Here is a 14,869-nt window from a genome sequence, read left to right as displayed (position 1 = left end):
GCAGTTTGTCTCCCTCTCATTATATGTGCCTTTTACAGAATAAGCATGCAGCACTTTATTTTATCTTTATATTTAAATGTGTGTTTAGTTGTATATGTGGGTTTTTTATCTTTGGATTCTGTGCTGTTAGGCGGTGCATTGTGTTTTCACTCTTCTATGAGACTTTATGAGCAAATAAGAGAAGAGAGTTTGCAAAATAGGACAAAAATACACAACAATTGTCAATAAATACTGAATTTCCCTATAGAAAGCCCCACGCATACTATCACTTCCAGTCATTATAACTTTAGCCGCAATGCAAAAAACCTGTTAAACCAGCTTCAACTCTAAACCTGCTATTCCCCCGACATGTATCTATTTACCAGACTGATACACTTCCCCTTTCTGACATTAAATCATGAACTGAATGCATTGGCAGGCATATTTACAATGGACTGGCAATGCATGATTTATCAAAATTCCTCACCATTGAAACCAGAGAGTGCAATAAAATTGCTTATGTGTTAATTAGGGCTGTTAATCAAACTGGAATTGTAAAATCAATATATAATCACAAAAGGTTGCAGTTTAAAGGCCAATTTTGTGTATGATGACACCAAATGTTTACATATGAAGTGGAAAAAATACAAAATTAAATCAAAATGAACAGTAATCAATTCTTTCTCCTTGATAACCAAACAAGTACATTCTATTCATACGCATATTGTTATCCACTATATCCAAAATACGGTTTTTCACCAAATTGTGTAGCTTTAATAGCTATAAATGGGCATTTCCAGCAAAAATGTTAATTGATAATCACTGCCAATTTGTGACAATCACTCAAATATTTACTAGCAGATATTAGAATACTAGGATAATTATTTTGCAGTCATAATATGCCACAGGTGAATCACTGATAACATTAAAAATGCATTGACTGTAGCAAGTTCTGTATAAAACACTGTGTAAAGGCTTCTACAGACAGTGATTTCAAAAGTTTATTAGCAGCCACACTGTGCAACAAGGATGTAATAAACTTGGATATGACTCATATGTAGACTGTGTGATGATAAAACCTACTGTATCTCTATGACCTAAGAAAACATACACAAATACGATCTACCAGCACCGCAATAGTTGGAAACAATGAAGTTTAGTGATTGATGGCAAACTTACAATAGTGGTATTTATGCAGGCAGATATAAATCCAAAGTTGAGGCTAAGGAGGAGAATGTGAACTGGGTTGTGACTGGAATGTGCTATGATCATTTTGCAAAGATTAGTAGTTGTAGCAACATCAACAGTGAGTCACTTCATGGTGCCTTCCTATCACTTGTTCGGTATCACTTACATCACATTGTTATATATTACCCCTCTGTCCCATCCTAAATTAAAAAATGATTTGGTTTCCTTGTGTGTCCACACATTAAAATTCTTCTTCTTCGCTTGTTGTAACGTCCGTCAACATCCTTTTTTTTATTATTCATGTGACTCTAGTTGCAGAAAAAGGTCTTTCCATTGCAGTTTTGTGTGATATACCATTTGTGCTGCGCCCGAAAAACCACCTCTTGCCAGCGCAAAAACTTTTAATCGAAAAATTAGAGTTTTGGCAAAATTGTCGTTTTTCCATTAGGCAAATTTTATAGTTATATAAAAGTTATAGTTATATATAGTTATATTTAAGTTATATTCGCACAATTTGAGGGTCAATGGAATAGCACCTACTGTTATGAATAGGGATGTCCCAATCTGATTTACAGATCAATATCGGCTGCCAATTTTGCATTTTTTAGAAGATTGGATCAGATCAGATTTAGCCATGAGGTCGACCCGGGGGGGGGGGGGGGGTCCTGGCCCCTCAAATTAAAGTTTCCGGACATAAGGTAAAGCTGCACAACAGCGGGAGGCTTAGAGGTTTTAGTAAAGCGTTTATAAGTTTCACTTTCACTCTGAGCTTGTACTCATTATGAGGTTCAGTTGTGATGCGCAAGTTGGGTTTTTTTTCAACCCGCGGGGCTTTTGTGGAATTATTTGACCTGACCCGACCCAACCCGCCCCGCAAATAAACTGACATTCTTTTGACCCACCCCAACCCGCGAGGAACCCACTTCACATCACTAACACAGCACCGAACACACCTCCATATAATACCAGGATGGACCTGTCCACAGACACACTACAGCAGTGGTAAATATAAAGTTGTACTTCGTCCCACAGTATGAATTTGGAAAGTGCAAAAATTATACTAAAGTTATTAAGAGTCAAAGGGGTCATAATTGTTTTAGTTTAGGTTCCACATTCAGCCCAATTGTGATCTCAAGTAAAATAATAGCATAATAAACTATAAATAATGACTCCAAATTTAAATAAAAATTTAATTGTAAAAAGTCCATATCGGATTGGTATTGGATCGGTATCGGCAAAACTAATCCCAAAAAAAATTGGATCAGATCGGAAGTAAAAAAAATCCAGATCGGGACATCACTAGTTGTGAATATGCAACATCCCTGGCAGCAGCACATCTTGACCTAAGATGTAGAGTTTGTTGACTTAGCACTACAGGCCCTGACCCTCTCCACATAAATAAATACATTTATTCTCGCCACGTCAACAACAGACACTGCGGCTTTATATCAAACTGACATATGAGAGAGAGGGAGACTCCACAATCTCACACCTCAGCACACAAAAGGCCTACAAAAGCAGAGGGTGACAACTCGCCAACAGCAGGACCAGCTCACGCCGCTCTCTGAATCTTTACAAAACCATAGCAACAGGCTCTCATAATAGTCTCCCCTCGGTCAGTCGTCGCTCTCTTGACTCTGTTATTGCTTCTGTCGCTGAGTCATACGGCCCGTGGGTTTCAGCTTAGCGTGTCGTTTAACCCGCCCCCACTTCACAGCCCGACGTCGAGCAGAGCGTAAAGTCCAGGCCGCCTTATATCTCTAAACATGTCATATGGGGATTGTATTTTTTTTTTTTTTTTTTTACTGGGAAGACGGCCGCCATTAGTCATGTATCTACAGCGGTCGGCGTGAAGCAATCTCGAAATGTTTATGACAGTGTCGACTCTGCTGTAGCTTCACCAGCGCAAACAACAAGAGCTGAACCAGAGAAATTCATATTTTTTGAGTCCAACTTGGAGAATCATCCATTTTCCTGTACTTCCCCTGGGTTCTCACAGCCCTGAGGAAACTGACAACCACTGGTGTGAGATATGGGCAACATCTTCTGTCTGAATATGTAATTTAATATCACAGTAACAGTATTTATCAGTGATTGTCCTATAAATTCACAAGTGGTTTAACCCTCCGGAGCACGTGGACGTGACCACACATCCCAATAACATAACAGATTTAACATGACATGGCAGTAGACACAGCCGTTTGTTCCAACTTGTGTGGAAAGTGCAGATGTTAAAGTAATACTGTAAAGTCAATTGTGTTGAAAGGTCAAGTACAACCAGAGTTATAATGGCACAGAATAAAAACATCATTTTCGGCAATATTGGCATCATGTTTGATGCATTTGGCACAGGAAGAGATGGTAAAAACTGGCATCTAAGGGAAGCGCTAGCATAAAAAAAAAAAAACGTCACCGCATTTGATGGAAAAGTGAATTACATCAACAAGTCAGATGTGTGGCATCTTGTGACACCTGATAGTTGTTATAAATAGTTGTATATAACTTTCTGAGTAGTAAAAATGGTTCATCGAAATGTTTGTCCATCAATATTATGACAACAGATTGTTTTGTAAATAGTTGTTTATGGTTATCCTAAAAACTTCGGAAGCATTGCCTGTATTTTCATGTAAATTGTTGTATAAAACTTTATTATTTGCTATATTTGTAATAAATTTTTGATGTTTTCAATTTATAAGTTCATTCTAATTTATCAAAATGGTTCGTTCAATATGTTTTTGTTGAAGACCAGTAAAGAATCTAACTTTTTCTTACTGGGATTTTATGTTGTTTGTGTGGGTTTCGGTTCAGTGTGTTAATACAGCCATTCATGTCAAACAAAAAAATAACTAAAATCACACAGGTGAGGTTGTGCTGGGGAAAAAAAAGACATAAAGAAGTCAAAGTAAACACATAATTAATGAGAAATATAAAAGCAAAATCAAAAGTATTCAAGAATGGCCAAAATTCACTAAAACGACTCTATGTACTTCACAACATTTTATTATTTTCTCCATTTAGTTGGAATTTCCACACAAACAAAGCAACTGAATCACACTTGAGATGAAAACAGAGTTAAAGACAAAAGACTCAAAATGGAAGCTCTAAGAACAATGAAAGCAATTATTTCGAGTGTTAGAGGTTTTACGGTCAACATATGCCAACAATGAACAGCCTGACGTCATTTAGCGTAAGAAAAAAAAAACAAAAAATGCATACATTCATATTTTAGAGGAAACAAAAGAGAAAAAAAAACTCGACTTTTCCTGCAGAATTTGCTCATCTTTCTTTTCACAAAGCTGACAACACTGTCAAAACATGAACTACTTCACTCTCCTCCCAACCATTGCTGTTGTATTCATGACTATTGGCTGCATGTCCACTCCCGATATAAACATCAGACAGCTTTCGTTCCTCATTGTCCATCAGAATGAGTCATAAAAACTCATATCTCATCTGTGATTGTCGGTCATTTTCATGTTTTGATAACACATACTTTATGCTATTTTAAAATGTACAGATTTATGCATTTATAGGTGCATGGACAGAAAAGGTTGAACAGAATCATGGAAGGTGCATCATCTTTCATGTCTAAAACTTTTTTTTTCTTTGCAGAGACAGAAAACGGAGAATCTGAACACCTGCTAGCTTCGTAACTCACTCTAGTCTGCAAGTAAGAAATCTCCAGAATAAAAGTAGTGAAACCAACTAATAAAGAAGAATTAAGCAAAAATGCTGGTTTGGTGTACTTTCCAAGATCCAGTCTTGGGTCAAAATGACAAATAGCGAGAATTAATGAGAATGGGTTTTACTCCAAAAGGATGTTTGAGTCAGAGTTACTAGATCGACTTCAAAACCCTCAAATTGTGCGACTATAACTTGTGCATAAAAATCTATCTAATGGAAAAATGTCACCAAAACTCTCATTTTTCAATTAAAAGTTTTTGCCAGGTAGAGTGGGAACAAGAAGCTGACTCTGAACGACAAGTGACGGACCGTGAAGTGCCGTATGGTGCCGCCAGCTAAAATTGCTCGAGCAAAATAAATCAATTTCATATCAATCCAACATTGACAAAGACGAAAAACAAAGGGAATTTTATCCATATCTATCTTTTTGATCTATTTATCTATCTCTTTTTATCGATTTTTATACGTTTTAGTTAGTTTTGTTAGCACACTACAGTTTCAGTTAGTTATCATTTTTTCTTTTAATTTTAGTTATTATTTATTACTGGTAACGAAAATGTTTTTCAGCTCTAGATTTCGTCATTTCGTTAGTTTTCGTTAACAATAATAACCTTGACTACTGGTAGGGGTGTAAGAAAATATCAGTTCTGCAATATATCATGATATTTCATTTCACAATACTGTATTGATTTTAAAAAGTACTATATCGATATTTTTAGGTGTTTATTCAAATGCAGATATTGTGGAGGTTCATTTTTGTTTTTTTGTTTTTCTTTTTTGTTTATATTTTATCTAGTATTATTTAACATTCTTTTATTAAATAATGTTAGTTCCTATGTTGGGATTGCACAAAAATAATGTTACGATGTTAGCTGTGAATTAATATTATATAAACATTTGAACAGGATCTTAAACTGTAATGTCTGTAAAACATAATTTAAGTTTTAACACAGGAAAGTTTTGTGATATAGCATCAGATCCTGTTCCGATCAAATAAAAATGTGTTTAGTATTTGCGCATATTTCTGATGTATTTCAATTTGTCAAGGAAATAATCATTTAAAAAAAAGACACAAACAAAAAATTGCCTTTTTAACAGTATCATGATATATCGTATCATGATCCTAGTATTGTGATATGTAACATATTGCCAGATTCTTCCCAATACACACCCCTAACTACTGGTAATGCTACCTGTGCTGTACAAAGGTGAGCATAACGATGGCTGAGGGTATAAAGAATTTGTACCTATTGGTTCTGGCTGATGGTTGTCAGCTTTAGAGGAGTTGCTAGTTCTAATCTCCACTTGTGGTCCCATTTCTACTGCTTCATTGTAAATACACGCATCATACAGCTCGACCTTATTGCTAACTTATGCAACTTTGCTCTTAATTAGTTCAGAGGATCTCCAACAAATCCTGCAGTATTCATACATCCTTCAGGCCATACAGTATGTGAGGACGACAAGGAACTCTACTGTACATTACATTTTATAGCCAGCAGGTGAACTTTTTCAGGCTACAACCCAAATGAAAAATTTAGTTCACCATAGGAAACAGGCTCATTAAAGAGTGTTGATACTGTTTTAATGTGCAGATCCACCAAACCAAGGCTGAAGATTCATTTAAGGTCTTAAGCCATGGTTCAAAAAGCACTTAATCTAGGTCATTTATCACATTCTAATAACGCTGGAGACTATAAGAGAGTATGAAAAAATAGACTTTTCAAAGAGGAAAATGAAAAATGACACATTGCTCAGGGGGGAAATAAGAAAAACGGGGAATATATGGATTGAGTTCGCGAAGACTCCAAAAGTGAATTGCTAATGACACTGCGTAGCGCTAAAGGCAACGTAAAACCTTTTCCCTTTGAATTTTGCTTGCAATGCAATATTCTATCCAAGGGAATAGCTTATAGGCCACTACAGCTCAATACTCAAGAGTACACACCCGCAGACACACACAGACACACAATAGAAAGCACATGCATCACTAACAGGTGTCAAAAATGACAATGGGCTGCATATGAGAGGAATAAATAAGGGGTTAGTTAAGCATCTATTTTTATTTTTTGCGGATTGTTCTGCTTGATTTTGGCTCATGGCATGACTTTGGGCTTCATTTGTAACCAGAAATTGAGAAAACAGGAAGAAAATGTACATGATTATATATATTTCTATAGGTAAAGAATGGTGAGGAGACAAATTTATGGAAAAAAAACAAGATAAATTAAGATGTAGGGCCTACATGTGCCAACAGAGCACAGCTCTGCAGCTTCTTTGTGTTGATTCTATAAGTCTCAGAGCTCAGCATTTCTACAAGACACTGCTTCCCTTGGTGTTTTATTAAAGAAACCACTCCCATCAGGCTTCTCCTTCCATTTGTCATGTACGTGTATGGATTGTTATGATGTAGGAAATCCATGTGAAGTGGGGTCAGAGTTTCAAAGAGATGAATTCATGTCAAAATACTCCTGGTTCGCAACATTTCATTCCAGTTTTATGACGCTTCCTCATCAGCTTCTTCGGTAAATAAAGTGTATAATGTCACCTTTACAGTATCGGATCATTAATGTCTTACCTTGTCCCTGTCTTCGACCAGATCACTGAGTATATCGTCAGGGTCCAGGATCCCCCCGTCACAGTATTCAACATGGTGAGTCCGAACCAGGAAGTCTCCTTCCTAAAAAACACAGCAGTTGAGGTAAATTTATAACTAATACATGAACGGACTCTCAGCAGCTGATCACTGCTGTAATTTTACACATATTAAATGCACATACAGGGGTTGAACTGTGAGGCAGACTCTTGATTAAGGATATTTATTAACTTCAGTGACATCTATAATGAAATATTACATTACTGGTGTAGAAAACAGGTTTCTAATACAGATGCACCGATGGCCCACAGGCGTATGCTATGGTATATATCATATGTATGCCATTTTTGTGTTTTTTTTTTTGTTTGTTTTGTTTTGGGTTTGTTTGGGTTTTTGTTTTTTTTTTTGTTTTTTTTTTGGGGGGGGGGGGGTTGTTTGTTTGTTTTGGTTATTTAAATTCCAAATTTAAAAAATAAAATAAAATAAAATTATATGATGCAACATATAAATATCATAAATATCAGTCACTGCAAATGAAATGACTTCTTATGCCGATACAAATATAAGACAATATCTGCAATATCTGTCTGAAAAATACTTGATTAAACCAAAATAATACATATACATTTACTCCAATAAAATGTGCAACAATGCAAGAGAACAGCAAACAACAGGATAGAGTTTCTTACCAACTAAGAAACTAATCTGGCTGTTGGAACCACAAAAAAAAAAATGAAGTCAAGATGGTTTGAAATCATGGGAAAAAACCCTTTCACCCAGTGAGTCAGAGGCCTTTAGTTCTAATATAGTTTTCATTGAGAAAAAAAAAACTGTTTTTGTTTTTGCTCTTGTAATGTATGGATGATGTGACAGCAGGAATCTCCTACAGTACAATATGTTTTTAAGGAAAAAATAAAGATATCTTAGAAACCAATACCAATACTGGTCAATATCAGCAAACACTGGTTTTTACCAATGTCCAGTACATCCCTAGATACCATAATTTTCATTTTATTTAAATTTTATTGCCAACATATACTTATATATACTAACATTACAATAACCATTAGTTCTACATCTCTAAAATGTAAGATCTAAATCTCCTCCAACTACAAATTAAAATCAATCAGTTCTTGAAAAACATCCATGCTAACCATTTTATCTCATCATCTATGTGATTCATCCACTTTGATAAAACAGTGTATCTAAGAAATATGTTGAAATGATGGCTGCTCCTGTCACAATTGCACCAATATGTTTCTTTGTTACATGAGAAAAGTACTGAAACTTACTTTTTAACATCAGGTATAATTCTAAATTATAAGCACAAAAACCCCTTCATAGTGTTTTCCACAACATGAAGACGTTTATCACAGATGACAAAAAAAGGTACACATTGATAAGAAAGTAAAACATTTTGTTCCATGGAATACTAAGAGTAAACCGAAGTTTGTAGCATAAAGTGCATTTCTAAAGGTCACCTTTTATCTCTGTTCCTCATTTACACACCTACATATGTACCACTTCTCATATGAGTGTTTTTGTGGGTTCTTTCTCTCTACATCTTCCACTTCGTGCTTTGTACAGATTAGAGCTGCAGCCCAGCTTCGTTTCTCCCCCGTTCACTCCCTCGCTGCCTCTCTGCCGTGTTGGCTCTGTGATTAATGACATCGACACTGCACCGGACAGCTGACTACATAGAGCTGGTTGTTGAACAACATATTGAGACAAGGTGCACATATGAGCACAAGCAGAGACACTCACATGAATGCACAACCCAAGCACCAGCATGGACTCAAAATGATACAGGGTGGTGCTCCATTAAATCACTCTTTCAGGGTCAGACACTTGTCACTGCTTTTCTGAAGCTTTCATCGAGGGAAGGATGAGACAGAGTGAAGCGTTGCGTGTCTCCTGGATATCACTGGAAGTCCAAATGTCAAGAGTGAATGGTTCCCACGTTTCTTTGTATAATATGAGTAGTCTGGTTCACAGGATGTACTCTGGTGGAATAACAGTAACTACTTCCATCTCAAAGGGTTGTTCTGGCTAAATGCACATTAAGGTTCTGAAAGACATCCTCAATATATGAAAGAACAACCTCCGAGCTGCAACTACAAGACGAAAATGGCAAGTTTTGACAAAAGGCGCGATTCCACTGTAAGAAGTTAGGGTACAAGTGGGGAGGGGGATATTTACATGAATGTCTTCTCATCCAGGCCTCTCAGTTGCCGTGTCTCCACTGCAGCGTCGGACCCACCATCAATGTAATCAGTTAAGACCGATTTGGCCGTAGAATGCAAGCAGTACCTGCACATCTGAGGCCTGGATTGAGGACGGATTGAGGTCCTTGGGGGGTGTCCAGCACATAATCCGTCCTTCCGTCCATCTGTATGTGCAAAAACTTTGGCATGTACTGAAGGCCAAGGGTTTTCAAGAGCGTGCAAGTTATGTTTTTTTCTTCAATTAAGAATTACTTAATCTGCATAGTGAGTTTTATTTACCCAGAGACTTTAGAGAGATGATAAAGTGTAAAAATATATCTGATTCATTATAAAACTCCAGCATGACATATCAGTTTACCACAGTTACGGTAATAAACAGAAACTCGGAAGCATATCAGAGATGTATGTGCAGAAAAATTTAAATATGAACATATGCTTACTTCATCTAGATATTGTTGTATTATTGTTGTAATAATGTTGGTTGACGGTGACGCAAAAATTCACAGAGCCTAAACATCCAGAAACAAGAGAAAACTCAAGAAAAAAAATTGCTAAAGTTTGATTGTAACTTTAAACATAAAGAGGTGAGAAACTGGTGATTTAGATCATGGATTGTGTTTCTACTTACAAGATCATTAGATCATTATCTGTCTGCAGCAACTTTGCTTTTAACACATTGAAGAAAGTAAGTAAACACAATTGTTTAGTATAATACTTTAGTAAAAAAAAAAAGATTTACTTCAAATTAAATATAGCCGGGGACCACAAAAAACATTTTTGTCTGCTATGTTACAAAACAAGGAATTTTAATAGCTTTTCAATGATTGCAGTTACACAAGACTCTGACACTGTTTACTCTCTGTTTGTTTTCCTCCCTCCCCTTGAGCTGAAATTCATTATGTGACTTCATTGTGAGACTGAAAGGCTGAAACCCCGGCCGCCCGCATGAGAGCCACAGATTCTAAAACCCTGCGTTGACATTGTTTTATTTTAATCTTTTGCCGAGTGTTTATCTTCCATGAACACTGTAAGTAAGAGTTTGGGGGCATATTAACACATGTGGATGTTTTTTCTGATTGGGGGAATTTTTGTGTCCAAAGTGTCAAAGTGTCATCTAAGTTATTTTTAGGAATTGGTTCCAGTTTTACATTTTTGTTTATACTGGATTAAAGATAAGTCCTCAATCCTTCATCCCCACAAACAATTAGTCATTGTACAAACAGCTTTACTGACCCCAAACCTCCACAAAGACAAGTAAAAAATGAAAACTTGGGCTTTAAATTCCAAGAGTCACAAAAACACCAGCGGCACCAGAGATCAAGTGATAAAATGATCACAATCGCAGGAACTTGCAACATTTTTTCTTCTACCTTCAGAATTTTGTGCTTTTCTTCTGTTGAATTTCTCGCCACATCTGTGAGAGTACACAACCTTGTCTAAACAAAGCTGAAAGTGGAAAAACACAATGTTTTGTCTCTGTATTTTAAGCTGACCACTGCAGACTTGAGCCAGGACACAAGAATCACCAACAAATTACATGTTAGCAGCTAAAAAGAAAGCATCGAACATTGCGAAAGAGGAGTTTTTGCAGGAGGCCGACATCCAACGGCCTTATTCCTCTGTTGACCTGCTGTTTTCAGATCAACAACCCCTTTCATCTCACACTACAGTAGACAAGACGAACAGCGAAGAAGACAAGGGATTGACTGTAGAGCGAAGAGAGATAAGAACTGTGAGCACACCCATCTAATCTGAAATTCAGGAGTGCATCAAACACACGTCATGTACACTGGGTGAGGGAATCTTCTACTGGTTTAAGGTTCAGATAGTGTCGGACTAAAGATAAGAGCTGTAAACAAACCGATCTAATCTCAAAATCAGGAGATTAACACTTAATACAGTGTTTTGCTTGATGTAACTACAGATAGTCTTGGTGCAGTTTGAGGTATGTGCCTCTAAGGACATGATCGAGAAAAATGATAATCCAACTTGTGTTGATTTACATCAGTGTTAAATCAAACTACAGAACTTTCCTAAAACAGGTTATTTGTTAACATTTTACTGTATGCCAGCGTTTCGCACTTCATTTTACAATAGACCTTAACTGTAAATCAGTAGAAGAGTTAATTTCTCCATAGACAATCATTTTTACTGTCATTTCTCCACTCAATACATAAACCATCCAATTTAAAGATATATACAATCAATAATTCAAACTGTATCTCCTCAAACAATGGCCCAGGCCTTTGTTTTTTTCAGCTGCAAAAGGTACCAGGCCGTTATTTGTTACTGAGGCCTTTATTTATAATTTCCTCTATTTAAGAAGTAGAAATGGTCGTTTTCAATTGCGTTACCATATGTGTACAATGTTAAAAGCACTGTTTGTTCATGTTGACACCGACTATCATGACCTGCTGGTAATTAATCCCCAATTTTTATTAAGGAAATGTGGTGTTTTATGTACATGTTATTGATAAGATATGCACTTTAAGTACTGTAGAAATTAGACAAATTAACTATATTAATAGGTAAGAGGCTTATGGCCGCTTGGTTTTTAATTCCTCCCATGACTAGAGCTGCAACAATAAATAAATTAACTGATTAGTTTTACATGGTTACACTAATGGACAATTATTGTGATTAAAAAAAATAGCAAAAATTCTCATTCCAGCCTCTTAAATGTGAATATCTTCTGATTTCTTTACTCCTCAGTGACAGTAAAACGCTTATCTTTGGGTTGTGGATGAAACAAGTCATTTCAAGATGTCACGAATAAACACTTCTATCATTTTCTGAAACTAGTCAACCAATTAATGGACAACAAAGGTCAAGTTAGTTGCAGCTGGGGGTGTAAGAAAATATCAGTTCTGCAATATATCACAATATTTCATTTCACAATACTGTATTAATATTAAAAAGTACTGTATCGATATCTTTAGGTATTTATTCAAACGCAGATATTGTGGAGGTTCATTTTTGCTTAATTTCCTTTTTTGTTTATAATTTATTTATTATTATTTAACACTCTTTTATTAAATGTTAGTTCCTTTGTTGGGATTCCACAAAAATAATGTTCTGATGTTCATTCTGAAGTAATAGAATATGAACATTTGAACAGGAATTTAAACTGTAATGTCTGTAAAACATAATTTAAGTTTTAACACAGGAACACTTTGTGATTTGTAGCATTAGAACCTGTTCTGATCAAATAAAAATGTGTTTAGTGTTTGTGCATATTTCTGATGTAATTCAATTATTCAAGGAAATAATCATTAAAATAAAAAAGAAACAACAAAAAATTGCCTTTTTAACAGTATCATAATATATCGTGATATATCATATTGCGATCCTAGTATTGTGATTTGTATTACATCGCCAGATTCTTGCCAATACACAACCCTAGTTGCAGCCCAACTCATAACTAAAACAATATGAATACCTGCAGAGTAGGTGCAGATAAGAATCATTAAAAAAGGGAATGGAAGTAGCTCTGTAAATTTATTTGGAGATGCAAATAAAATCCCCTGCAGCCAACTACAGGTCATGACACAGACTTTAGATGCTATAAACCTTACAATCTATGTACAGTCAAGCTCTGGCAATCAATACAGCAGATAAGAGTCAAATTTAACAACTCTGAAATTCAAGTCGGCACGACCTGTATACTATGACATTCATTCTCACAGTTACAGCTGCAGCTCAGAGCATTATACCTCACCTAAATTGGTTAATAAAAAAGAATTAAACTCAGTAGGCGTCAGGCTAAATCAACACATTCCTGCAGTTCGTCTACAGGCGGCGGCACGCGCCTCCTCCAGCCCCTCCCCCTTCCCTCCCTTCCCTCCCTTCCCTCCCTTCCCTCCCTTCCCCTCTGAAGTAATTGCCTTTGCTTTGGCATGGGGCCAGAATGTTTTACGGTTTTATCAGCTTGTTTGGCCACGCCTCGCCACCCTCTCCCCCCCTCCTTTAATAAACCTAGTGAACACACCCACCTGAGCTGGAACCCTCTGGTACAATTCTACCTCACAATCTATATATAAATCTGTAATCACTCATCATCCACCCACATACGTGACTTAGTTCACTGGTCATTTCAGTCCTTTTAGGCGTATCTGATACCGCCTACTGATACACAAGTAAACACACAGTCCCTCAAAAGCATTTTACATTCATGTTCCCTTTGATTTCAGTTCATTTCTAAGCAGAAACTACACCCGATTCCATACAAATACAACAAAAAATGCATCAAAACAAACACATGCTAAGGTTATAAACTGATAATTTCCTCAGACAACATTCACTTTCTTCCTCTTGGCCTTTCCATTTTCCTTAATTCTATTTACAGTCATCATATTTGCAGTGGCTTCTTTAAGAATGGTGATTAATTTCCTCCCTGCTGCCCTTCTGCAAAAACCTTGTGTAATATAATTGTACTTAATGCTATATTAATTTACCTTTCCTCCTTTTCCCGCAAACGTTTTCTAGCTTTTTGAAATAATTATACATTGAGGTGAACTACTGTAAGTGTATCATTTTTATTCCTTGTAAAGGGAATAAATGGGCAGAATTTATATGGTAAATGGACTGCATTTATACAGCACTACATGTACAGTAAAGGGATGACAATTGTCAGGAAGCAACTCTGCAGCAGACTAGACTTTAGAACGCCTGTTTTAAGCATTTTGTCATATTAATTTTTGTAGCTTTTCCACATTTAGGTACGGTAATGACAATAACATTTGTCTTAAATTACATTATTTTTTTCCTGTAACATTTCCTTGTGAGAGTTTGCCCAAACCTCCCACTATGCATCTAAACCTTCCACAAATTCAGGGTGTAATTGTAGTAAATGAGTAAAACATCCCATTTTCTTGGGGAAGCACCTCCAAATCCAACAATGGCACTACAATATCATCATAACCTCCCAGAAATATTGGGAAAACCCTGACTATGTATCAACTCCTAATTTAGTTATAATCACAATTATCAATATGTAAAAGTCTAAGCAGTTTGTAATATTATTTGACAGTACAGGACAAGGTCTGGTTATGTCTGCACATACATACATGAGCTGTCTTTATCACAGTTTTTCCTGCACATAGCTTAGATTTCCAAGGTGGCCATCACTGTCAAATTTTGTCCCTCTTCCACCTCAAACTCTGACTGCAATTTTCATCGAAAACAGCATTTTGTGACA

General features: G+C 36.2%; 1 protein-coding gene across 4 annotated transcripts in view; it reads right to left on the bottom strand.

Annotated features, from left to right (window-relative positions):
• The window catches only part of LOC115412167 (partitioning defective 3 homolog B-like), a 387,150-nt gene that overhangs the window by 360,006 nt on the left and 12,275 nt on the right, over positions 1–14,869 (bottom strand). For all 4 annotated transcript variants that reach the window (XM_030124503.1, XM_030124504.1, XM_030124506.1 and 1 more), the window contains exon 2: positions 7,430–7,531. In XM_030124503.1, coding sequence (XP_029980363.1) covers positions 7,430–7,531 — 102 coding nt within the window. The remainder of the gene's footprint in view (positions 1–7,429; positions 7,532–14,869) is intronic.

The sequence above is a fragment of the Sphaeramia orbicularis genome, chromosome 21, assembly GCF_902148855.1.
Source record: "Sphaeramia orbicularis chromosome 21, fSphaOr1.1, whole genome shotgun sequence".
In the NCBI taxonomy this organism is placed as follows: domain Eukaryota; kingdom Metazoa; phylum Chordata; class Actinopteri; order Kurtiformes; family Apogonidae; genus Sphaeramia; species Sphaeramia orbicularis.
The sequence above is the reverse complement of the archived record's forward strand: the minus strand, read 5'-3'. Positions and strand labels throughout refer to the sequence as shown.